This window comes from Mus caroli, unplaced genomic scaffold, assembly GCF_978045245.1.
Source record: "Mus caroli unplaced genomic scaffold, Mus_caroli_1 scaffold_1, whole genome shotgun sequence".
NCBI lineage: Eukaryota > Metazoa > Chordata > Mammalia > Rodentia > Muridae > Mus > Mus caroli.
The window spans coordinates 147,954,438-147,980,349 of record NW_028227256.1 but is presented as its reverse complement, the minus strand read 5'-3'; the positions used below and the strand labels follow the sequence as shown (position 1 = coordinate 147,980,349).

Genomic DNA, 25,912 nt, shown 5'->3' with positions numbered 1-25,912 from the left:
TTACAGATATGTTAACTTTGCTATGTGGTGGACTTTCCACAACTATGGACACTGTCAGTGGCTTATGCTTCAAACGTAATGCATTTGTTAGCAGTGCACTACATTTGTTCCAGTGTGGACAAATACCACATGATCACTAATTCTCTGCATCTGACTTCGCTCTGAGTGTTTAACAGCTTTCCCTGCCTACAGTTTTGATTTGGGTCTTTGCTTATCAAAACATTCACTATTCATTTAGTAACATGCTGCCTTTAAAGTTGTCTTCTGAACCGTTATTCTGACTGTGGTGCTTTGTAGCCTGCCATTCTCCCACTTCTGCCTTCTTTTTGGGCAAACTCATTATTTCTAGCCTAGTTTCATTCTCTTGCCTCAAAATCGTTGCTTATTTCCACACTCTAACTGCACTAAGCCACACCCTCACACCAGGCATCACCTCACTGCTGTGCTTTAACGACTGAAGGTGGACAACAGCTTTAGAAAGATTCTCTTACCAACAACCCAACTCCCTATTTTCATTATTGCTCACATCTGTTGCTCCATAATACTGGAGTCTAATAAAGGTTTTCTTTCTTGATGTTTCTAATATACCAATGCGTGGTGCATCAAAATAATCTTCCTTTGATAGGCATGCATTGTTCAAGACTATTTTAGAGTATCAATCATGTATGGATCTTTCCATTTACTGGGGAAACACTGAGGAATCTTCGATATTTCTTAAAATATGGTGGATATTTTATTGGGGCTAATAAAGATATTCACACTAAGGTTGCAGACAGCTCTGGAATCATCTAACAGAGGTAACTTACAACAAACATTGACTGCCTTTAATTAACCATCTGGGACAGACAAGTTACAAAAGGATTAAATTGACATTGTGGAATCTTGTTAGATTTGGGCAAATTTTAGTTTTTAACGAGTTGATTCCAGGGTTTAAAGAAATAATGAACTTTGCTTCAGTCCTGAAAGCAGAAGTCAAACTTGGCCATTTTAAAATTCATATGCTGTGAAGCTCTGTGTTAATGACTTCAAATTCAAAATCATTCGAATTTCTGTTGTTGTTTTAGATTAAAGCAAATATTTAAAGAGAAAAGACAAAAATAACTCATGAAAATTATGAGATGAATACTTTGGCTAGATAAAATGATGCATAAACATGGGAAGTGACTATTTGCTGGATATTATCATTAACAGATTTTGACTCATTACAATTACGTTTTCAGCATGTGTTGAGCAGATCCCTTTACTCTGAGTCGTCTCCCAGACTCACTCTGTCTTTGCTTTGCTCCTACCCTTCCTCTTCCTGCTCCCCCTTCATGTCATAGTCTCTGTTATCTCACTGGTTAGTGTATTCTCAGGGACCATGAGAGAGCTGATCAAAAAAAAAAAAAAATGACCATTAGACTCTAAAAGCAAACACTGAATTTGAATTTACTGTACTTTAGTGGGTGTGATTTTTTTTTCACTTTAATGATAGTAGACAACCCTCCCCCATCCCCTTTGTGGTTTATAAAGTGTTTTCTCATTTACTGCAGTATATGGATCTCCCAACAAACCCATGAAGTAGAATAGATGGTTTCCACGCTTCCATTTAGCAGAAAAATTGACTGAGATCTTGAGAAATGAGATGAGTTCCCCAACTTAGTACGGCTATAGACATGTATTTGCCACAAGTAGTTTGCCGTTATATAAAGAGATTGAGAAATATTTCTCACAAATAGGAAAACATTTCTACTTGAAAATATCTGCGTATGGGAAAGCTTTGTATAGATATTGTATGGAGGAGGGGGGGAGGGAGGGAGAGAGAGATCTGAACTCACATGAATTAAAGTGAGGATTAAAGAGATGGTTCAGTGGTTACGCATACTGGCTACTTCTTCAAAAGAGCTGGGTTTAATTTCCAGCACCCACACAGTTTGTAACTCCTGTCCCAGGAGACTCAATGCCCTCTTCTGGCCTCTATATGCAGTACACAGCCATGCTACACAGACATACATGTAGGCAAATTACTCATGCACACAAAATAATAAAATAATTTTTTACAGTAGATACCTCCTTTCCCAATTAACATCAAAAGAAATTTTAAGGTACATTTTACCATTTTAGCAAAAGGTTAGGTTTTTGGTGGTTTCAGATCTTACACAGATCTGTTCCCCCCATCCCCTGTCATTTTAATGTAATTTAGCAACACAGAAAAAGAAAAAGAAAAAAGATAAAGTTGAGGCTTCAGGTCATATGTATGCATGTAAAATAATATATAAAATAGTGCATCTTGTAATATAGTTACTATTTATGTCACTAAAATCAGACTTGATATACAGTAGCCCTAAGCACTTTTAAGAGCATGAATGTAAATCCAGACATGAACGTTTCTATCGTATGCCTGTGACTTGTACTGATAGCTGTGTAACAGATCCTGCTCGCATTTGGCATGATTATACATTCTGTTTTCTTTCTAAACAGATATTGATGAGTGTCAAAACAGAGACACTTGCCAACACGAGTGTAAAAACACGATCGGGAGCTACCAGTGCGTCTGCCCACCAGGTTATCGACTCATGCTCAATGGGAAAACGTGCCAAGGTGAGAAGACACTAGAATATTCATTGTTCCAGTCTGATGTTCAAAACAATGGTGGAAACCATGAGAAGGTTTTGTAAATAAGTACTCCCTCTGCTTCCATACTTATTGGTCAGATGTGTGTATAAACCAGTGGCTCTCAACCTGTGGGTCGATGCTCTGCATATCACATATTCACATCCTATTATGTACATCACATGTTATGATTCATAACAGCAGCCAAATTACGGTTATGAAGTAGCAATGAAATAATTGTATGGTTGGGGGTCACCACACCATGAGGAACTGTGTTAAAGGGTCACAGAATTAAAAGGGGTATGAACCACTGATCTAAACAAGTTGGCAAAACAAGAGAGAGGTGGCTCCGTGAAGGAAAATGACCGAGGCATTGGTGTGGTCTTCCCTGAAGAATCGTTAACCCCGCTCATATTAAAGACCTTTCTAACTTAAAGGGAACACTTCTTTTCCAACATTTTTTTTCACCATTTAGTGACGGAGGAAGGGAAAATGAGAAACCTGACTAGTCTATACACTGACAACAACAGGAAGGACTACTCTATTTCCACTCATTAGATTTATCTCTAGAGGTGTGCCACCGGGCCCAGCTTTCTTTTCTCTATTTTGGTTTGTCCCTTTTTATGGCATTATTTTTGTTTGGCCTTCTTTTTTTAAGAACAATAAGTAGAATCAGAGACCACAAATAAAGGATCAGTCTCTAGATCAGCAGAGAAATGGTGATAATCTCTTTATTCTTTGAGTCTGCAAATGAAGGCTCACAGCCACATGCTAGCTCTGCTGGGGGGGAAGAATGGCAACAGATGACTTGGTAGTGCTTGCCCTTAGCAGCGTCCATTCTAATGCAGACAAATATAAATGAATCAAAATACTAATGTATAGGTTCTATAGTGAAGCAGAGGGCAAAGCACAGAGAAAACAGGAAAGAAAAATACTACCAATCACCAGATTCCCTTATTTTCTGTGAAAACCATGAAGAGAATAGCGCTTTCTTGATTATTATAATATGCTTATATTAAAAAGAAACCTCCCTCGATTTTACAAACAAAATCTGAGCATGGTGTGTGCCTCTGAGTTCTGTTCTTTTCTGTCATATACAAACAATATCCTTTTGAAACCAGTAAAATCTTTATGAGAACATTTTACAATAGCCATAAAATTGAGATTGGAGTTTTCCTTTTCAACTTCACAAAGACTTGTAAGGAATGTAGCCTGTAGGAGGTGTGTCCTGGAAACCAAGACCAGCAGGAAGGATGGCTTTACCTGATGTACCAAGGGCCAGTCCTTTCCAACTCTTCCTGCTGTCTGAGGGTTCCCACATCGGTTGTTGGGGCTGGAGAGGAAGCTTGAACTCAGGAGAGCCTTGGCTGTCATCCATCAATCCCTGAACATTATTAAGAATGCACCCTACACGAATAACTTAAATATAGATATAATTCCCACTCATGTATATAAATAAAACTCCTACTTAAGATGACTACGTGAACCTTAATACCCTAGTGTAGTCAAGACCGAAGGTAACACTATCTCAGGTTGAACATTCTCCAATGGCCTCTCATCTTTCCTAAGATGCTGTGAATACTGCAGACAGCACATTCTGGATTGGGGGTGGGGTGGCGGTGGAAGTGCTGACTCTCTGTACTTTTGAACTGACTCAGCCCAGACATCTTTAAAAAAAAAACACTGATGTCACTAGATTTGATTGCAAATGCCTTTTCTTTTCTTTTCTTTTTTTTAAGATTTATTTATTTCTATATGAGTACACTGTAGCTATCTTCAGACAAACACCAGAAGAGTGCATCAGATCCCATTACAGATGGTTGTGAGCCACCATGTGGTTGCTGGGAATTGAACTCAGGACCTCAGGCAGAGCACTGTGAGTTTAAGGCCAACTAGAGCTTGTCTTGTCTCACTATTAAGAGAGAGAAAAAAAGAGAGACAGAGACAGAGACAGAGAGAGCACCAATGCCCAAACCTACAACTACCCTTCTGACAGCTGTCTCAGGAACCAAAGAAGGATGCAGGGCAAATACCAAAGCATGTAGAATTATCAACTGAACCACAAAAATCTTTTAAGCAAAGTTAAAGGGTTATATGATACACTCATTAGAGAGGTTTTCCTTCATTTCTAAATCTTGCCAGGTTTTTTTTTTTAATTGCCTTCATTTAGCTCAAAACATTTTTCAGTCTTCACTTGTGCTACAGAGTGGAAAATACCGTGAACAAATCAGAAACAGGTGTTATGGAAGTGTTTGCAATTTAAATGGGTTACATACTTTTGTGGTTTCAAAAAGACACCAGAGAAAACATTTCTGCCGTTTTAAAGAATTCTTCACTCTAAGGAATAGCTTAGAGTCTCTTTATAGCTTTAGAAAGTCTTTGAGGCATTTACAAGGAGCAAGAGGCTGTTTTTCAGCACAGGATTTTTTAAAAAAGCTTTATACATTACTAATGGCCATGTCAGTAAGAGCTGGAAAATTACAATGGACAGTGTCATAAGGAACAAAGACATAGAATCCTGTCAAAAGTGGAAGCCACTGGGCTGTAAAATTAAAAACAAAATACAAAAAGTGTGACTAATCAAGATTTGACTGAGAAACAAAAAGGAGAAACTAAAAGAAAGTCAGCCTGATTTTATGCACTGCAGATATTAAAAAAGAAAACTCAAATAGACTTTCATACATGACAAATAATGCTTTGTTTGAAAATATTAATAAAAATATGCTTTCTAAAAGAAGAAAATTTAATATTATATAGGATTTGAAAGGAGTTCTGTTTTCTATGTTTTAAACAGATGGTGTATATTTATTAAGAGTCCAGGTTGGCTGGGCAGTGGTGCACGCCTTTAATCCTAGCACTTGGGAGGCAGAGGCAGGTGGATTTCTGAGTTTGAGTCCAGCCTGGTCTACAGAGTGAGTTCTAGGACAGCCAGGACTGCACAGAGAAACCCTGTCTTGAAACACTAAAAAAAAAAAAAAAAAAAGAGTCCAGGTTAATTATACTTTGTATCTTTTTAAATTATTTTATCTATTTACATTCCAAATGTTGCACTCCTCCCAGACTTTTTTACCCCATCCCCCACCCCTTTGCCTCTGAGAGGGTGCTTCTCCAACTACCTACCCAACCCCACCTCATTCATCCCCTACCCTGGGGCATCAAGTCTACAGGATTAGGCTCACCCTTTTCCACTGAGGCCAGACAAGGCAGTCGGGCCTCTGCTACACATATACCAGGGGCCATGTACCAGCCCATGTATGCTCTTTGGTTGGTGGCTGAGTCTCTGGGAGCTCCCAGGGGTCCTGGTTAGTTTATACTGTTCTTTTTCCTATGGGGTTGCCATCCTCTTCAGCTCCTTCAATCCTTGCCCTAACTCTCCCATAGGGGTCCCTGACTTCAGTCCAATGGTTTGCTGTAAGTATCTACATCTGTCTCAGTCAGCTCCTGGTAGAGCCTCTCAGAGGACAGCCATGCTAGGCTCCTGTCTGCAAGCACAACATGGCATAAGTAATAGTGTCAGGACTTGGTGCCTGCAGATGTTCCAAGAGTATTTATCCCAAATTATTTTTAAAGTATCCAGAAGCAATTGCTTAAATCCTGCTGTTGATATAAAATCTTTTCAGCTCAATTTGCCATTCTTTTCTTCTAGCAGGAATAGTTATATAATTGCCTCCCCTTCAATTTCTCCTTTCATGTCTTTACAATGTTTATTAAAAGGCAGACATCATCAGTTAATCCATTATAGAAGACAAGAGTATTAGTCCTCTAATTTTTCTTTCTTGAAACAAGGTCTCATTATGTACCAGTGGCTGGACTGGAACTCACAGTAGTCTGTCTGTTCTGCCTCCCGAGTGCTGGAATTAAAGGGGTGTGCTACCACACCCAGCTTTATTTTTGTTTGTCCTTTTGGTATTGTTTGTGTTTGGCCTTCCTTTTTTAAGGACAGCAAGTAGAACCAGAAAGCACAGATGAAGAAGGGCCACCTGCCTACAGGCAAGCCAAGTATTAAGTACTTAGAAGATTCCTTATGGAAAGCAGACATTATCATGGACTAAAGACAAAGGCTTTATCTCAACATAGACTACAGTTCTGCAGGCCAATACATAGTTCTCAATACATTTGCTTGAAGTATCCAACAAACTTAGCAAAGTACAAATGTTTATGAGGTAGTATTAACTTCTGACTGTTTAGATTGAATGTATAATGTGGAAATAGGATTATTTCTCATGTTTAGGAAATAATTCAATGGGTCTTTTATTTTTATTCATTTTCATCTACAAAACAATGGGCTACAAAACTATGATGTTTTCATGAACATATACATGCCCCTTGCTCAGTTTCTGCTCATTAGCTGCCCACCCCTCTTCCCTTCCCTTCACTGATTCCTCCCTCTCCTTTCCCCCCAACAGTCCCCTCTGCTTTCATGTCACACATGCACTTCTAAGTTCTTGTTCTTCTTTACAGACACATACTGAACCAGTGAGCCTATGATACTAAGAGATCTTACTATATACACACACTGTCCCGTAACAGGATTTTTGTGGCCCCCACAGCCACCCTTCATGCTTCTATTAAGTTCAACATACAAAGTTAGGGATAAAGGAAAATTTTGAAGCTGGAAAAAAATTTAAGAGAAATAAAGATAAATGAAAGATAAGAAATTCAGGCTAACTGAATTTCTTTCACATTTTCCTCAAGGTCTTTTTATTTCATCTTTAAGACAATTTCAGTCTGTCAAAGAGATAAAACATGTTCATCTGATTAAAATAATAATTAGAAATAAGCTCACATAGATGACAGGTGAACCTGCTGCAATAGAAGTGTTTTATGCTCAGATTCTTGTAAGAAAAGCAGTTGTCAGAAGCATTCACAGGCGGTCTGAGGCAGTGGACTGCCTGGTCTGGCCGCAGTGGGAGAAGATGCTCTTAATCTTCCAGAGACTTGAGTCCCCAGGGAAGGGGGAGGTCTGATGGGGGTGGGAGGAGAGCACCTACCTGGAGGCAAGAGGGAGGAGAAATGGGATGAGAAACCATAGGAGCAGGGACCAGGAGGGAGAGGCAATGACTGGAATGTAAATAAATAAAATAATTTTTAAAAAACAAATAAAATTGAGAATATAGCCAAAAGAGGAGAGGAAGAGAGAGAGAGAAAGAAGGAGAAAGGAGGAAGAGGAGAAAGAAGAGGAGGAGGAGGAGGAAGAAGAGGAGGAGGAAGAAGAGGAGGAGGAGGAGAAAACAGCACCCCTCATTATTGTCTGCACAGAGCAATTGATTAGATCACTTCATGCTTCTCTAGACAGTTTTCTTGTCATTGTTGTTGTTGCTGCTGCTGTTGCTACTGCTATTTTTCAAGATAGGGTGTCTCTGTGTAGCCCTGGCTGTCCTGAAACTCACTCTGTAGACCAGGCTGGCCTCAAACTCAAGAGATCCGCCTGCCTCTGCCTCCCAAGTGCTGGGACTAAAGGCATGCACCATCACTACCCAGCTAAACAGCTTGTATTTTTTCTTTATATATACTATTATTAAATTGTAAATATGGTGGAGGAAACAATATGGTTGCAATGAAACCTTTAATACAAAATGCAGACAGTAAATAATGCAACTTTGATGTTGGTGGTCTATGACTCATACACCGCCTCTGGGAACTGCCTCTCTCTTTTTTCTCCCTAAAACTGTTCCAAGTTATTTAAGAGTTCAAAGGCACTTTACAGCTTAAACCGGAGTCCTGCATAAATGTCATGATGCCCTTAGCTGCTATAGAGAGATGAAGGGGGGTGGTTATACAAGTAGGCAACTGAGTACCACAGCCTTTCATTTGGCTTGCAGAGACCACATCATGGGATAGCTATGTAGAGTCATTTGGTTGTCATTCCTTTGTCACGCGAGGATATTCTCAGTTATTCTAGAAGGAAGAATGCTGTGTCTTCCACACCCAGATAGCCAAGAAGGACTGAAAACCTTAGGCTTTTCTCATGTGATGTCTGGTGAAGCACTAGGCCTAGAACTTCTGTTTAAACCCTTGAAAGGGATGTGAATCCAGTCCCTGTTTAGGATGCACCAGTACTAAATATATTCTCTTCAAATTTTTCTAATGTCAAATTTAACTCCCTTTATTAAAGAAAGATGACCACTATATAGTCAAAAATATACCCATTGTCAAACCAGTCCAATTGAATATCAGAAAAACCCTAAAGCCACGTTTTGTGGCTAATCTAATTTTAAAATGCTAATTTTTTTAGCCATGACTTTTTAGAAAGGCATTGGGTTCACTCACTAATACATATTATTTCTGTATAGTATATTCATATATTTGCTCTAGGATTCATGTAGCCTTTCTCTGGAGGTAGATGAAGGGTATGGAAGACCTCCAGACCACGAATTTCTCAGGTAGACTGATATAGGGAAAGTACACGTGGGGAGATGAGGCTGTGGAAATGGATTCCCTGAAAAGCTTGCCTGCCTCCGTAATGGTGCAAATCCTCCTGTGTTGCCGGGCAGGTGAAGGTGACCACTGTGAGAAGAGTAAAGAAAGAATAACTATATTCTTAAAAATACCTCAAAGTACTCATTGAATTCTGTCGACACTCATTCAGAAATCTCTCCCCCCTCCCCTCTCTGTGAGTGTGTCTGTGTCTGTCTGCCTGTCTGTCTATCTTCCTCTGGTGCTCAATTACAAACCCAGAATTAAAAATTACGGCACAAAAACCTCTTCAGAGAGCTTGAGAGTTTTCTTCAGTTCTGGGTTTCTTGTTTAAAAGTCTGATTACATCAGTGTTTCCATTAAATAACTCTGCTGCGGAAACCACAGCATACAATGTCTTTTCCGTGCCTATGTCGGCCCTGCTTTTGCCACCGTTGCTCCAAGGAACATCCCCATGTCACACTGCTGGGGGGACACTCTGCCATCAGAGCAGTTGGATTCTGCTCCATTTCATCAAACTGGAACTGTGGTTTGGGGGGCATTTATTTGATCTTAGGGTTTTCTTTTTCCAATTTACCTCTCTCTCTCTTCCAGATCTGACTCACCCAGCAGTGGCCCATGAGTTTACAGCATGAACCTGGCATTTTTACTCCCTTCATTGCCCCCCCCCCACACACACACACACAACTTGAACACAAGAATTGCTCATACTACCAAAAGGTCTTCTCTTTGTGAAGTATTCACAGGAGTCCCTTAATTGTGAGCTTGGTCAGTGTGAAGCTAAAATAGTATTTGCTTGACAAATTCGCATATGTTCTGCTTTTCAAATAGAAGAGACACGCGAGTGCTCTTAAGAACTGCCCCCTTCACTTTTACAGCTCTCATTTTTCTTTTGACTTTTAACACATAACAAAGAAAAAAATGTCCTCAGAGCCATCAGGGAAATAAATAGACTGTGAATCATGCCCTTCGTTTTGTGGCTGAAGCTTGGGTGTGACAAATAAGCTTACTATAGGACTAAGGCATAAGGACTTTCTCCGTCTTCCAGTCAAAGACCAATGACTACTGCAATGGCCCTTATTGACCCCAGCTAACAATGCTTTGTATCCCTTGTGTGGTCCCTAGATGTAGATGAGTGCCTGGAGCAGAATGTCCGCTGTGGACCAAATCGCATGTGTTTTAACATGAGAGGAAGCTACCAGTGCATCGACACACCCTGCCCACCCAACTACCAGCGGGATCCTGTTTTGGGGTATGTTTCACTTCTTATCCCAGACATGCTTTTGGAAACCCTTTCTTTAACCAACATAAGCCTTGTCAACAGTCGTGCTTAACTCATAGAACGTCAGTAGCCCTGTTACATGCTAACCATGTGTTCCTTCTATGAATGGACAAGAGATGAACTCATTCGGCAGCTGCCACTGCAAACCCAATTGCCAAGGCTTCCTGGATGAGGCTCCCATGGTGGAGTCCACAGTGTATCATCCAGGGCTCTCCTACACACCAAGTGTTCTATGGGATACAGAGCCTGCCTTTTCTTTCTTTGAAAATTCCCCATTTCCATTTGTACCGTGTCAAGCTGGTAAGTACTGTCTGCAGGTCAACTGATACAAGAAGTCCCTTTTCTGTTGCTATGGCGACCCACCAGGCATCCATCCAGAGAAGAAGAGAAACAAAGATGAGTCTATAGTCTGACCATTGGTGATGTCTTGCTCACATTTCCTGGTGCCTGACAGCCTTCTTACTTCTGGAAAAACTAATCTAGTTTTCCCCATCCTGTGTAGGTACCAAGGATGCTTGAAAACAGTGATAATGTTTATGTTTGATAGTCCCTGCTCATCCCTAAATGCTCACTGGGGCTCATACCTTGTTTGCCTCAAGATCATGTAGCATGGACCAATGTGTATTGCCTAGAACCTACCATAAACCTGCTTGTGGTTAATCTTATAGGAATGAAAACAGGAAAGAGGGTGCTTAAAATAAAGAGACTTATAAAGTATCTAAAAAGTGATTTGCCTAAAGAATCTGTATTTTCATAAAATAGTCCTTTGTGGAGTTTTTTCCCCTCTAGATCTCTAGAAAAATAATTTAAATGCCGTTATGACTTAGAGTGGGCTCTGAAAGGGGAAAATTGTTTTTAATGTGAAATAATAGGAAAGAAAAGTTTAAAAGAAAGTCATCCCCCTGGAAATTCCAAGTGACTTTTAATTATTCTGAGAAAAAAATAGCTAAATATCCTATTTTAACTTTCAACCAGCATTAGGATAAATATTATAATGTAGCTTATAGTCTTCTTTCTAGGAAGTATTCATTTCCGAGATATGTACAGTGCACTTGTTTCTGGAACTGACTTTTTCATTGTAAGGACAGCACTCTTGGCACTGTGCAGAAGCTGTGGCAAAGCACGTGCTTTGTATGCACAAGGCTTACATCCAATCCCACATCCCACCAAAGAGGAAATAAAGTATTCTTGCTTATTTCAGGAACTCAAATCCTTCTGAGTTTAACCAAGCAGGAATATTGACACTTGACTGTAGACCAGATTTTTTCCCCTACCTGGTATCTCTTTTGAGCCAGTGATTTAGGGAAGAACACATTTGTAGGTAAAGAGCCACCATGGGTCATGACCATTTGTGTCATGTCTTATCTTGTTCCAGGGTGTATAACTGTTTGCATCTTATTTATTATCTAACCTTAGGTTCTGCCTTAAGAACTGTCCACCCAATGACTTGGAATGTACCTTAAGCCCATATGCCTTGGAATATAAACTTGTCTCCCTCCCATTTGGAATAGCCGCCAATCAAGATTTAATCCGGCTGGTTGCATACACACAGGATGGCGTGATGCATCCCAGGACAACTTTCCTCATGGTAGATGAGGAACCAGCTGTTCCTTTTGCCTTAAGGGATGAAAACCTGAAAGGAGTCGTATACACTACACGTCCACTACGAGAGGCAGAGACCTACCGCATGAAGGTGCGAGCTTTATCCTACAGTGCCAATGGGACCATTGAGTATCAGACTACATTCATAGTTTATATAGCTGTGTCTGCCTATCCGTACTAGGAAGCACTCCAGAATCCAGTCCAAATATTTAAGCTGCATTGATCTAGCCATCGAGGACCTCTACAGTTTACTATCTCTTGAACAGTTGCAATCTTGGCAACTTGAAAATGGTGCTGTACTCTGTTACGTATGTTCCTTGGTACTGCTGAAGTATCTGTATGATCCCACTATGGTCGTGTATCTTTTAGTAAGTTCTAGAAGCGTCCTTTGTTATTTTCTTTATTTATTACACTGGAGCAGTTACTTCCCAAGGATTATTCTGATCAGCTCACAGGACATGTCAGTGATGTTGTATAGTAGCATAGTCGCTAAGATCATTTTCTTGGAAACAATATAAGACAAAACAAAACAAAACAAAACAAAACTAGTTCAAATACTTTTTGAACATTCTGACTATTCTTAAAATGGTAAAACCAGTTACTATATGATTTGATAAATGCTTATGCTGCAATAATACAATTTTTTAAATATTGATATAACACTTATACATCTTTCATTTTAAGGTTAAAAAAGAAACAACACTTTTCTGAAATATAGTGCAGATACAAGAAAGTTTGTTTGATCCTAAACAAACTTATCTTTATTAAATACTCAAGGTTCTATTAAATTCCCTGAGGTTCTGTGAAATCTTACACTATGGTATCAGAAAGTGACTTTCCCTTTAGATAGTTGCCCATGGCCTGGGTCTTTGACATTTTGGTATATCCATTTATTCACTCAACTCCTTAACTTTTACATTCCATATTTTTCTGTCAAATGAAATTATTTTAAGACATAGCAATAGAACAAATTTCTTGATTATTGTAATCATGTATGTTCAAGTTAACATGTTGAACGTCAATACACTGTACATGGTGGTAACAGACTCTGTAAGCAATTGTCAAGATGTATTCTATTTTTATGAAGTGTATATATTTCCTTAGTGTGTATTTTCTATATTATATCTTGATGGACTCTTTTATAAAATTATTTTATAAAAAAATATTACAGTAAAATAAACCTAAATAAAATGTTCACCTTTTTCTTAAGAACCTAAAATGTGTTTCCTTATAGATTATATTAGTTCCTTTTCTATTGCTGTAATAGATATTCAGAGAAAAAAAATCAGGAGAGAAAGGACTTGCTTTGGCTTCCAGCTCTCTAAGGAGTCCTTCGTTATGCAAGGAAGATGTGGCCACAGCACAGAAGTCACAGAAACCAGATGATCACATCGTATCCACACTCAGGAATCAGAGAATAATCTGGGTCAGACCATGGGACCTCAAATCCCTCTGTGGTGGCATGTGCCACCTAGAGATGCTGAGGGTGTTGGGAAAATGGAGGTTTTAGAGAGTTAGAAGTGGGAGCATTGGCTTCTGTGGGTGCTAGGGTAGGCATACAACGGAGAAGCTGTAAAGCAAGGGTCTGGCCTCCCTAGAGTGCAGATTCTCAAGGTCAAACGGAGCTCCACTTCCTGTGGGCTGGAAGTCACAGGGAGGTTCTAACCTTAGAGCATCTGAGATGAGGGCTCAGATATTACAGCTGATGGTGATGTTGATGCCATGTGATGATTTAGTGATGTCTTTTGGCTCTGGGAAGGGGCTAGACAGCTCCATAACTTTCCCAAACAGTGTCACCAAGTAGGAAACAAGTGTTCAAACATGTCTATGCAGCACATTTCATATTTGAACCAACACAACACAGGTATTATAGTCACTGAAGTTTTAGGAGTAAACATAAATGTGTAGGCATCAGAGCAGCCCAAGATATATGACTGTATCACTCACACTTTAGAGGATGGGGGGGAGGGCATAGACCACTTGTGAAGCCTAGGAGAACTCAGATAGTTATAGGCAGAAATGTCATTCTTTTTGTACTTTATGACTATGAGTGAAATTTCTCATTACCTCACAGTTTCCTCATCCATCTAAGCAGTCTTCTAATATCTCATTTAATAAATAAATCCCTTTTAAAATATAGGAAAACATTAACAGTGAAGGAAATGAACAAAACAGTTCAATATCTGAAAGCAGAAATAGAATCAATTGAAAAATTCAAATTGAAAAACAACTGGAAATGAAAATGTAAAGAACTCCATCAACAGTCCTCTATTCTGGTGGCAAGCTTCACTAATACAAGAGACAGAAGAGTTAACCACAGACATTGAAGACGCAATTGAAGAAATGGATACCACAGTAAAGGAAATGTTAAATCTATAAAAATTCTGGCATAATTCATCCAGTAAATCTAGGATACTATGAAAAGCCCAAATCAAGAATAATAAGAGTAGAGGAAGGAAAAGAAACCCAGGTCAAAGATCCAGAAAATATTTTCCAAAAAAAAAAATCATAAAAGAAAATTTCCCTAACCTAAAGAAACAAATGCCTATCAAGGTACAAGAAGCACTAAAAAACCACACACACCAAAGAGGCTGCATCACAAAAGAAAGTCCCTTAGCTCATAATAATCAAAAAATTAAACCTACATAGTAAAGAATTTTAAAAGCTGCAAGTAAAAATGACAAAGTAACATATAAAGGCAGACCTTTAGAATAATGCATGACTTCTTAAAGTAGACTCTAATAGCCAGAAGGTCCTGAACAGATGTTCAACAGACTTTAAGAGTCCACAGATGCCAGCCCAAACTATAGTACCCAGCAAAACTTACAACCACAAGAGCTGGAAAAAAATAAGACATTCCGTAATAAAAACAAATTTAAGTTAACTTTCTACAAATCCAGCCACACTGAAGCTACTAAAAGGAAACATCAAACTTAAAGAATTTAACCACACCCAAGAAAACACAGGAAATAAACAATCCTAGACCAGCAAATTAAGAAGAGAAACACACACACACCACAATGACAAAATAACAGGAATCAAAAAACCTGCTCATTGACACCTCTCAACATTAATGGTCTTGATTCCCTAGTAAAAAGTCAGAATGGAATCAAAAAAATGGGATCCGTTCTTCTGCTGTATCAAACACCTAAAATTAAGAATAGACATCATGGTATCCAAGCAAATACACCTAAGAAGAGAGCTGATGTAGCCATTTTGATATGTGACAAAACAAACTTCAACCAAAACTAGGACACAACATACTCATCAAAGGGGAAAAAAATCAACCAACAAGACACCACAGGTCTTAACAACCATTAGCTGTTAAGTCAATGGTCACCAAGCTACAATCTGTAAAACCATAGAAGTTGGGTATAGAGTGAGGTGCTAAAGGGTACAGAGAGATCCTTTTAGGAAAGGGAAATAGAATAGATATGACAAATGGGTGGGTCAGAGTTGGAGTGGTAAAATCAAGTGGGAAAGAGGAGAAGAGGATGAGGGAGGGAACAGGGGAAGATACAGCTGAAATTAAGGGCCATTTGGTGACTACTATAGAAACCTTATACAGTAGAAGCTTCATAAAATATATACATATATGAAGGCAACCTAAATGAAAATGCCAAATAATGAGGGAGAAAGAGCCTCAACTGGACATCTCTTGTCACCAATGAATTTTCCACTACTGGGATTGGGTTACATCTAATTAAGTTGTTAGCCAAAGGCATCCCCCCCCCAAAAAAAAAACCCACGCAGACCAGGTTGTTGCCAAGACTAAAGGTTGCTGTCAGCAAGGCCCCCCTGCTGAAAACAACACCCCCACAACTCACTGAACATGGAGAATCCAAGCTGGTGCCTGCAAAGAACATTCACCCCTGTGTGCTAGCATCTATGATATAGGAAAGTACTCTACATTCTACACAAGGAGAAATGTAAACACCATCCCAGCTACAAACCCTTTGATCTACCATGGTGTCCTGCTTTGCTAGTACAATGGTAGCACAAAGTTTGTGGGAGTAACTAACTAAGGTTGGATTTGACTTAATGCCCATTCCACAAGATGGAACCCATACCTGACATTGCTTGGGTGCCCAAGAATAAGTAGTCCAGCAACGTAGGATAAAACCAAACACCACTGTTCTACTAAAAGACTGTAGGGATAAAATTATTCCTCCTGACATTCTGCTATACACATAGACCTATGAGTATGATGGTAGATCAGCTACCATCAGAGAAGCTTCCTCCTGCAGCAGATGAGAACAAAAGCAGGTACCCACAAGCCAGACATTATTCAGAGATGAAAGAACTTGAGACATCCTGCCCTAAATTGTAATAGTATCTTTTATTTTTTAACGCAATTGTTGTCAGAGGCTTCTTGCCTCCATCTGCTAACCCAAGCCTATTCCTGGAAGTTTCTAGCCTCCATACAATATAATCTAGGCCAAGAATGTTTTCAGTCTTTGAGACTTACTACTGTGTAAGCTCATCCTTTCTAACTCTTTCTGAACTCTGACTGGCTGGTTCAACTCAGCTGTTCTGGCTCAAATTCCTCTCCAAGTTGAATGATTCTATCTAGCTTCTCTCTCAGCCTCTTCTGAGTTGCTGTGCTTGACTTCACACTAACTTTGGCAATATATTCTAATCTCCTAGCTCCCTCTCACTCTCTGGCTCACTCTTTCTTCAATCTGTCTCTGTAAAACTCTCCAGTTAAAACTGATTTCCTCTTTCTCCGCCTGCTCTCTCTTAAGTAGCTTCCTTTTCCTCTCTCTCCTCATGAGAGTTGGGTGCATCTTATTCTGTTAAATCTTTCTCTGATTCATCACTTTATCTGCCACCCAATTGAACATCACTGTCAAACAAGTGTTCTTCTTTCTACAAACTTTATTTTCATTGTTTGGGATTAAAGGTGTGTGCTAGGGGCTTTTCTGTATCCCAGGAAAGGGATTAAAGTTGTATGTTAAGGGTGAGCCACACCACAACTAAAAACAGGGTTTTTTTTTCCGGTAAACAATACAACTGGAGGTTGACAGTATGATCAAATATCCTGTAATGCTAGTTGTGTCCGGTTGTTTTGTTTTTTATCTTAGCTTTATTTTATTTATGTTTTGTGATGTGTTTTTATGTATTTATGAGACAAAACACTTGATCAAGGCAACTTAAAGAAGAAAGGGTATCTGGTGGCTTAGCATTTCTAAGAGCTATGGGTAATCATGGTGAAGATGCCCTCCCTTTCCCCTCATAGCTATCTCAAAGACTCAGACTTTTACTGACTTAATCAGACTTTCTGAGACAATTGTGCTATTATTTCCTCATTGTGATAGCTATTCCTGGTTGTCAACTTGACTACATCTGGAATGAACTTCAATCCAGAAATGGAGGGCACACCTGTGATCCAGATCTTGAGGCAGGAAGACACAGGCTTCTGACCTGAATCTTGACTTTGAATGACACACCCTTTTGATCCAGATCTTGAGGTATAGTGGCTATGTGAAGTGTAGCCCCAGCCAAGGTAGTACACACCTTTAATTCCAGACAGATGCAAACAGATCTCTAAATTCAAGGCCAGCCTGGGACAGAGAAAGTTCCAAATCCAGGCATGGTAGTGCACACCTTTAATATGGGCCACACCTTCTGCTGGAGGCCTACATAGGGCATTGGAAGAAGGAAGACCACTCTTCTTCACCTGCTTGCACTTACTTGCCACCACATCTGTTGGAACCGACTTCTTCATGAGTCCAGTGTATATAAAAGTCCAGCTGAAACAACTAGCCTTGTGGGACTGAGCAACTACTAGATTCTTGGACTTCCATTCACAGCTGCCCATTGTTGGGTTAAGATTGTAAGTCATTATAATAAATTCCCTTAATATATAAAGTCATTCCATAAATTCTTTGACTCTAGAAAAAAAAAACAATATACTCATCTACCATACCAGAAGCAAAAAATTCAATTATGTTTCAGTATTGAGTTTTTCTGAGTCTTTTCAAACCTAAGATTACCACTATCACCTTTCTAGTAAACAGAGTGTCCCCTCTATTGACTCAAAATGAAATAGAAACTCAATTCCCTTCACCAATCAAAGGAATGAGAAAAACATCCTTCAAGGCATGGGGCAGTGAACTGTGCCAGGAAACTTGATAAGCTTGAGTGGGTGCAGAGACCCCAGCACCCACGAACCCATCTGAGGACAATAGGTGTCTCCCTACTCCCTACCAGATCCCTGGCCTGGAACATGTGACCACACTCCCCCATATAGCAATGTGACCAATGGTCACATAGATCAGGACAGAGTTCTCCATGCTAATGAGATATCTAGATGGACCCTGAGGGCTTAGCCAATAAGCTTCCCTTATCAGACATTCCTTCCTGCAAAAGGTATTTAATCTCTGGTCCACCCTGAGGAAGTGGGATGCACCCATTTTCCATGACAATGCACCCATTTTATGACAGTCAATAAACAGTTTGGAACCAAGGACTGTCTCTCATATCAACTGCCATGGAGGAAGCCTTTGTCTACAGAGATGCTCCATCTAAGTCTCCCACAGAAGGCCCTTCAGCACTGATGGACTCACCACCGTCAGCGAGCTTGGCCCTGGACTCATGGCCCTCAGCTCATGGAGCCCCTCTTTCCCCAATGACTCTCCATGACTTCTACTGGAGTCTAGATCTCCAGAAGTTTGGGAAACCCCGGCCCCAGGCTCCTTCTCGCAGGCCTGTGGACCCCCTCTATTCCCAACTCTATGCAGTTTCTGGCAAGAAATGGACACTCAAGAATCAGGGAACCCCAGCTTTGGCCTCAGCCTCAGCCTACATCCTTTCTCACATCCCTCACCAAAGACTGAATTCTCCCACTCCCTGAGCTTCCCACATGCCCAGCACCCAATGGCGACACAGGGTAAATGCAGTCTAGCATGGCCCCTTTTATTTGCCCAAGCAGGTTCCCACACCCCAGCAACAGGGCAGAACACGGGGATGGGATCAAAGAAATGACCCAGAGGGTTGATGAAAACACAGAAGCTCTTAAGAACCACCTTACAGAGACTCTCCTTAAGTATACCAACCTAGATCTAACACCACAGTGGACAGGCAGTACTTGTACATTCCCTTGTCTCCTGATCATCCTCAGAAATTCAAAAATCAAAACAACAAAGGCTCCAAAAGCAAAAAAAAAAAAAAAAAGGTGACCCTCAAAAGACTTCATTCAAACTGTTTTTAAGCTTTTTGTTGTTCTCCTGTTCTCACTGCTGTGCAATCACAAACACCTGTAGCCAGGGTCCAGAAAATAGAGGAAATCAAAGACTTTCTGCTCACATTCCAGTGGAAAGATGTCAACTCAGTCAAGATCAAGGAGACCAAGGACAGTGTGAAGTTGAAGGTTCAAGGTTCCCTGCAGCAGGTACTTTTACACTCTGATCATCACAGAAGACAGAGAAGCTAAAGCAGCCCCTGCCTGCCTGGTTTGGCAGTGAAGGTGCTTCAGTGAACCAAATCTTCACATTTGACTATTAAAAGCCCAGAAAAATGAAAAAAAAATACTTTAAGGGTTTTAATAATAGAAAGGAGGAGAGGAAGCAGCAAGCCCAATTCTAACTGATTGCAACTGGTACGCAAGATACCTGAAGAGAGCCATTTCTCCTATGAGAACACCATTGTACCCAGCTTCGAGTGTGACAAGAGAGACACTGAGTCAACACATGTCTTAATATGTGAGGTCCACTGACACCTGCCCTGTATGTAAGCAAAAAACATTGGAAGTTGAATTGTCCTCAAGCCCCTGAATGATGACCAACTGTTCCAAGTCCTAACTCTGAGCTAGGATTCTCAATTCCTGAGTTCTGAAGGTTGGCATCGCCCACACTCAGAAGGCCCCACCACAATAACCATCACTAATACTGAATCCAGAGTAAACTTCACAGTTGCAGGCAGGACTGTTTCATTATCTTTAGATATAGGGACTGTCCATTCAGCTTTGAGTGCATGACTTAAAACCAACGGTTCCATCTTCCACACCTGTTGCAGTAGTTGATGTTATTTTCAAACCCCAGAAAACCAGCCACTCTACTCATTTTTAGACACATAAATTCCCACCTCCTCCTTTTTTGTTGATTATTCCCATCTACCTATGTCTACTTATGGTACAAGACTTCTACCTAGATCTACTTATGGTGCAAGACATTTTCCCTAAACTTCTACCACATACTCACAACCCAGATTGAGACTCTCCTCCTTGCCCCAGTACCTTCACTACCAACCCTTTCACTCAGAACTCTTTTTGCAGCCCAAGTCAATCTCATAGACCAGGATACTAAACATCCCTCAGTGGCCAAACATCATACTTTATCAAAGATACCCTTAAAAACATCTGCTATTTTTCTCCAACCATCCCAATACCCCATCTCTGTCAGGGTGTTCTATGGCCTTCAGAAATCCACTCACATTCAAGCATCATAATTACTGTGGAGATGTGAACTGCAATATCCCACATTGGTGTTTTGACAAAATAACCTCAAATTGAAGGCCTTAAAGTGAGACCTCAGATGCCCAGATCCTTGAGCTTGCAAGCATCCTTATCCCTGAAAATCGCCCAATGGACTCAGATTGTGAGTACGCATGGGTTATCTCACTAGCACTCGATGGTCTACTCTGAAGAGACTGAGAAAATGAGACTTGCCATCACAAGTGGAATTTAGCTCTACTTTCTTCATGCAGGAAGTTGAGGTTTTAAAAATCATAACTAGGTCAATTAAAAAAATGGCGATGTAAGTAATTGTTTATGAGAAAAGTCTCAAGACTTAGGGCATTCAAATTGTCAGGAAAGATTAAAAGACAGCTTTGTTTCCTGTCAAGAACTCTCCACCCAGATTTCCTGGTGCCTGAATGCACTGCATCCTTTGTGATGTTTCGTGTATGTCTCCAGTTTTCCATGTAGTGGCATCACCCACTTTGCATGGTTATTCGCCACTATTTTCACCTATTGCTACATTCTTCTTCCCATTCTGGCCCACCTTTAAGCTTTGTTTAGCTCCATATCCCGCATGGTCTTTCTTGATTTTACTTTAAACAATGAGCCTCTTCCCACCTCTGAGCACACACAGCCTTCCTCTAGGCTTGCCCTGAAGCACCTCTCTTCTGCTTACAAAACTGTAATATAGCTCATGCACTTATCTTGTTCCTCTACACTGGATAAAATAGTGGCTTTTCAGGCTGTACTTTTCCCTGAGAGATTCCATTTAACAGGCACTTTTGAAGATGGAGGGTGATTCTGCACCTGGGTGAACACAGGCACAGCTCCATCAGTTTGACCCACAGACTGATAAATGCCCTGTTCTCTGGAGTAGAAATGTATTACACGGTAAATGTATAGGGGTGAGTTGGGACTCTTGTTATACATGGGTACATAAAAATTATGCCAAGAAAACAGGATCCCAAAATGAATTAAACATGGGATATGACGGAAAGTATATAGCTCCCTGACCTACCTTATCAAGCACCTAGTACCATCCTATTTGGTGACGCAGTATGATCAAGGACCAACAGGCAGAGAAGTCCCAAGTGTTCCAGGACTTTCAGTTCAGCTTAGATTCCACTCTGGATATAGCCAACTTGAATTTCCATTTGCCCATCCTCTGGTTCACCTATATTGGACTACTGTTCATCCATCCAACCATCTGTACCTTGTTTTGTCCTTTTGACTCTGGATCTAGACTCAATTCAGTAGTCCCTGATATACATTCCAGTTGATTTATCTTGTGCATTTCCTGTTATTCCACAAATTCTGGCATTGTGGAAAGACACAGATGTGTTTATCCATGTTTCTGGCAATACACTCATGGCATGTATCCCCACTGATCTTAGTACAGAGTACTACGATTGCTATATGACCTCCCCACCATACTAGATACAAGTATGATGGCCAATCAGAGGACTGCATTTAGATTAAACAGAAGCTATGACTTGTAATGACCAGACCTATGCAAGTCAATCAGTCATTCATATCTTATTCACTCATTCAAAAGCAATGTATTAAATTTCTGCTTTGTTAAATTCACTAAAGGACATGAGAAATATAAACACATTAAAAGCCCAGAGAGAAGTCACTTGAATATAATCATAAATCATTGTGATGGTTATTAAAATGTCTCTGCATGGTGCCAAGAAAAACAGGAGAAGGTAGTCTTGAGTCTAATTAGAAGAAGCAAGAGAAAGAATACACTTCATATAGCAAGATGAAGAAAGAGGGAAAAGATACACCCCTCCATTAGAGGAAATTTTTCAGACATCCCCACACATTTAAGTCTTGTCGTCCTGAACTTAATAGCTATAAGGAAAACAAAGCAAAAGAAAAAAAAAAGTTGAACTGCATGATATAACCATGAAAAAAATGAAGCAGAAATCTCTGCTAAAAGGTGAGAACTAGCAGTAGAAACAGTGAGAATGGGGGTCTGTCTTGTCCTGCACAGCTTAGTCTGAAAACCTGACTAAGGGAAGCAGGGGAATAAAGAAAGGACAGAATGTACAGAAAAGCTGGGGTCAGATGGGTTGTGTGTACCCTGATAAAGTGGTACTAACTTGTGCCACACAAGCGCTTTTAATAAGTACAGCACAAGGGGAAGTGTTGGCTAACTAAGACAGTTCTCTGTAGGGGAGCAGTCCCAGGCTTGTCAACATGCCAGATGAGGAAGCTGCAGTACCTAGTGTTTGTACACATAGATCAATAATTCATAAATAATCATACTTGGGCCATAGGAAGGCTTTGCCACTCCCATGGGTTGAGACATTGGTGTGCTTGACATGGCCAAGCCCAGGCCAATAATATAGATTCACTCAAGACTTTATCCAATCTTTACATATTCACTGAGGAATTTCTCCCACTCCCCACAGGAATTCTTTTTCCAAAAGCTGTAATATAATGGTAGTGTGTTTGGTGATAGAAGAAACACTATGTGTTGCATTTTGCCTGTAACAGGACAAACAGCCAAAAGTTGTCTGTGGGTACAGATAAAGATAAGAGAACTAGGAAAAATCGGTAAAGCAAGGTGCTGGAGAGTACAGGACACATCTAACGCAGTGGTTCTCAATCTTCTTAATGCAGTGACCCTTTAATACAGTTCCTCATGTTGTGGTGACCTCCAACCATAAAACTGTTTTTGTTGCTACTTCATAACTAAATTTGATACTGTTATGAATTGTGATGTTAATATCAGATATGTATGATGGCCTTAGGTGACCCCTGTGAAAGGGTGGTTGGACCTTCAAAGGGTTCGTGACCTACAGGTTGAGAACTGTTGATCAAATGGAAAGCGTAGGAGAGAATACACAGATAAGCAAAACATGTGTTACCTGTTCTTCTAGGGGTTCCATAATGAAAGACCATAGGCCAAGTACCTTAAACAACAGAAATGTGTTTCTCACAGTTCTGGAAGCTACAAGTCCCAAATGAAGGTCCTGGCAAATCTGGGTTCCCCTGAGTCCTTTCACGGAGTTGTAGGTAGCCATGTCCCTACTGTGCTTTCACTTGGCCCCTTTTCTGTATTTCTCAGGTGTGTCTTCCTCTTCTATAAGAACACTGGTCTTCTTCAGTTTCCCAGGTGGCTTGTGCTTAGAGATGGAAAAGGCTGAAAGCTTATTCCAGCCAGGCAAGGACCTTGTCTTCCAGAAAGAGATTCCACACAGTTCACACAACTTGTCTGACCAACTTGTAGGAGTGAATAGAGAGGAGAGAAGGATAATGGATGGTCTGTTGAACATGAACCTCAAATCAGGACTGCAAAGATAAACTTGGAGAGCCAATGGACTTCCTCGTTCCTGTTCCCAGTGTGCTCATGTTGAATAACAACCTTTTTCTGGTTTTCACTAATTTTTTTTCTTTAATGGGCCAACTAAGGATGGGAGACTGAGCTACCTTGCCAGGGCTCTCAGAGCCCATGTTCTGATCCTAATCATGCAGTTAACAGAGTCCCTTTGTCCTTGTCCAATTGGTTTGTGGGCTCCTGCAGTGTCTGCGAATCTTTTAGTCCACAATGTCCTGATGTTTCCAGGCACTTCCACCTCTGAGTCAGACAGTGGGATAGAGACCAGCTCATCGTACTCTGGCTCAGGTTCCTAAACAAAGTATTTCCATGTGTACAGGCAGTACATGACATGGCCCATTGGCCACAGGCTACTTCAACTCTGTAGGGACACTGAACAATGTACCAGCAGACTTGCTAGGGTATCTAAAACACATTTTCAAAATGTCAAGTGACCCTCAGTGACCAGCCTGCTGAGTAACTGCTGTGCTCAAGGGGTCCTTAGTGGGGATGCTGCAGCCAAGTTTTCGGAGTGTGATTACCTCTCCACCTAGTCAGAAATGTCCCTGCCAAGCAAGCAGCAGGAGAGCATGTAACTGCTCAAAGTGACTGTAGTTTTCCAACTACCACATTCTGCCAAGGCTCTGTTTCAAATTTTCTATTCTCAGAGAAGCAGCCTAGGAATCTGCAAGTTCTTCATCATGGATTCTAGGAGACCCCCTCAAGCCCCTTCTATAACCTCAGTCCTGCAACTGGCCACTCACCTTAGCTGCATTAGTATGCATGCCCTGCACCCAACACCCATCTTCTGCCAGGATTTACCTGTCTTTCCTTGAGGCCTGTAGCAGTGCTTGTTGAAGATGTAAATATGATACTAAGCTAGCAACATCTTCAATAAACTGCTTGCCACTCAACCCACTTCTGGAGAGAGCATTAGAAAGTTAAGGCAAATGCGTGTTCTTTATTACTAGTTGGGTGTTTTGCCTCAGTCACTCATATAGGCTCAGTGGTACAACTTATATTCAGAGTTTGGGTAACACCCGGGTCCTCCCTAAGATGAGACTAAAGGGTATTTTACCTCCTTTTCCTAAGCTATTCTAAGGCCATGTACATCACACAGTTACATGGAGGATATGTTTCATAATTCAAGATAGATTATGATTGTAAAGGGAGAATGTTCAAAGTACAAAGAGGCCAAGTAGACAAACCCAACATTAACTCTTCTCTGCATCGCGCTAAATATTGCATTACTATAATCAAGATCTACTAACATCTGGGCATTTAATCATCCATATCAGCAGTTTCCTCTTATCAGGCTAAATCAGTATGAACAGACACATAGGATCTTTTAAGAATCAACAAATAAAAGAGATTCAAGAGGAAGAGGGGTGTGGCCCTCCTGCCAAGGCACAGTCTCAATCTCTTTCTACCTCTTTTTACATACAACAGACCAGGATGTAAAGCTCTCAACTATTGCTCTATTCCCTGCCTTCCTGCCTGCCACTCATTCTGCCACGATCATAACAGACTAACCCTCTGAAACTGTAAGCAATCTCCTGATTAAGTGTTTTCTCTAATAAGCTGCCTTGGTCATGATGTCTCTTCATGGAAATAGAATAATAACTAAGATAACAAGCAAATACAATGGACAGACAACACAGTCATCATGTGGTAATAAAATTTGTGTAGGCACAGGAACACAAATCAATGCTTATGAAGGACTCTTAGCATCAGAACCTACAGGCTATTTGGAGTCAATATATATGGGAAAAAACTCAGCAATGGGGGGAGAGAAAAAGACCACAATCCAAACTTTAGAAAAATAGCTGATTTCTAGCAGATATAAAAAGTTACTGGATTAGAAAGATCTGTACTATTTTTTGTACATATACCACAATGTCAGACAGTGTAGGGAATTGTTGAAACTCTGGATCCAAAGACTAGTGCTTCTGGCTCTGTTCATTTCTTTCTTTTAAGTCTCTTCTACAGAATAGACCAGGTGGTCCACAGTATCCTACTATATGTCAAACATGTGAAAAGCTCACCTTTTTTTTAATTTACATTGCTTTATTCCCATCCCATCCTTTTGGTTTTCAGTTGTATGACATCTACGCTTCTTACAATTTCCTCTTATGAAATGCAACACGATCCTCTCAGTCAAGGAAAACATCAGGCTTCCTCATCAGCCCCAGCCTCTAGAGGTCTTGCCGAATCTCTGGAATTGCTCTTCTCT

General features: G+C 40.4%; 1 protein-coding gene and 1 pseudogene across 3 annotated transcripts in view; both read left to right on the top strand.

Moving 5' to 3' along the window:
• Positions 1–13,046, top strand: part of Hmcn1 (hemicentin 1) — a 435,732-nt gene extending 422,686 nt beyond the window's left edge. For all 3 annotated transcript variants that reach the window (XM_029475879.2, XM_021160385.3, XM_029475883.2), the window contains 3 exons: positions 2,461–2,580; positions 10,135–10,261; positions 11,708–13,046. In XM_029475879.2, the coding sequence (XP_029331739.1) occupies positions 2,461–2,580; positions 10,135–10,261; positions 11,708–12,074 (614 nt within the window). In that variant the 3' untranslated portion in view covers positions 12,075–13,046. The remainder of the gene's footprint in view (positions 1–2,460; positions 2,581–10,134; positions 10,262–11,707) is intronic.
• Positions 13,047–18,772: 5,726 nt separating this feature from the next.
• Positions 18,773–19,373, top strand: LOC147006158 (large ribosomal subunit protein eL38 pseudogene; annotated as a pseudogene).
• The last annotated feature ends 6,539 nt before the right edge of the window (positions 19,374–25,912 follow it).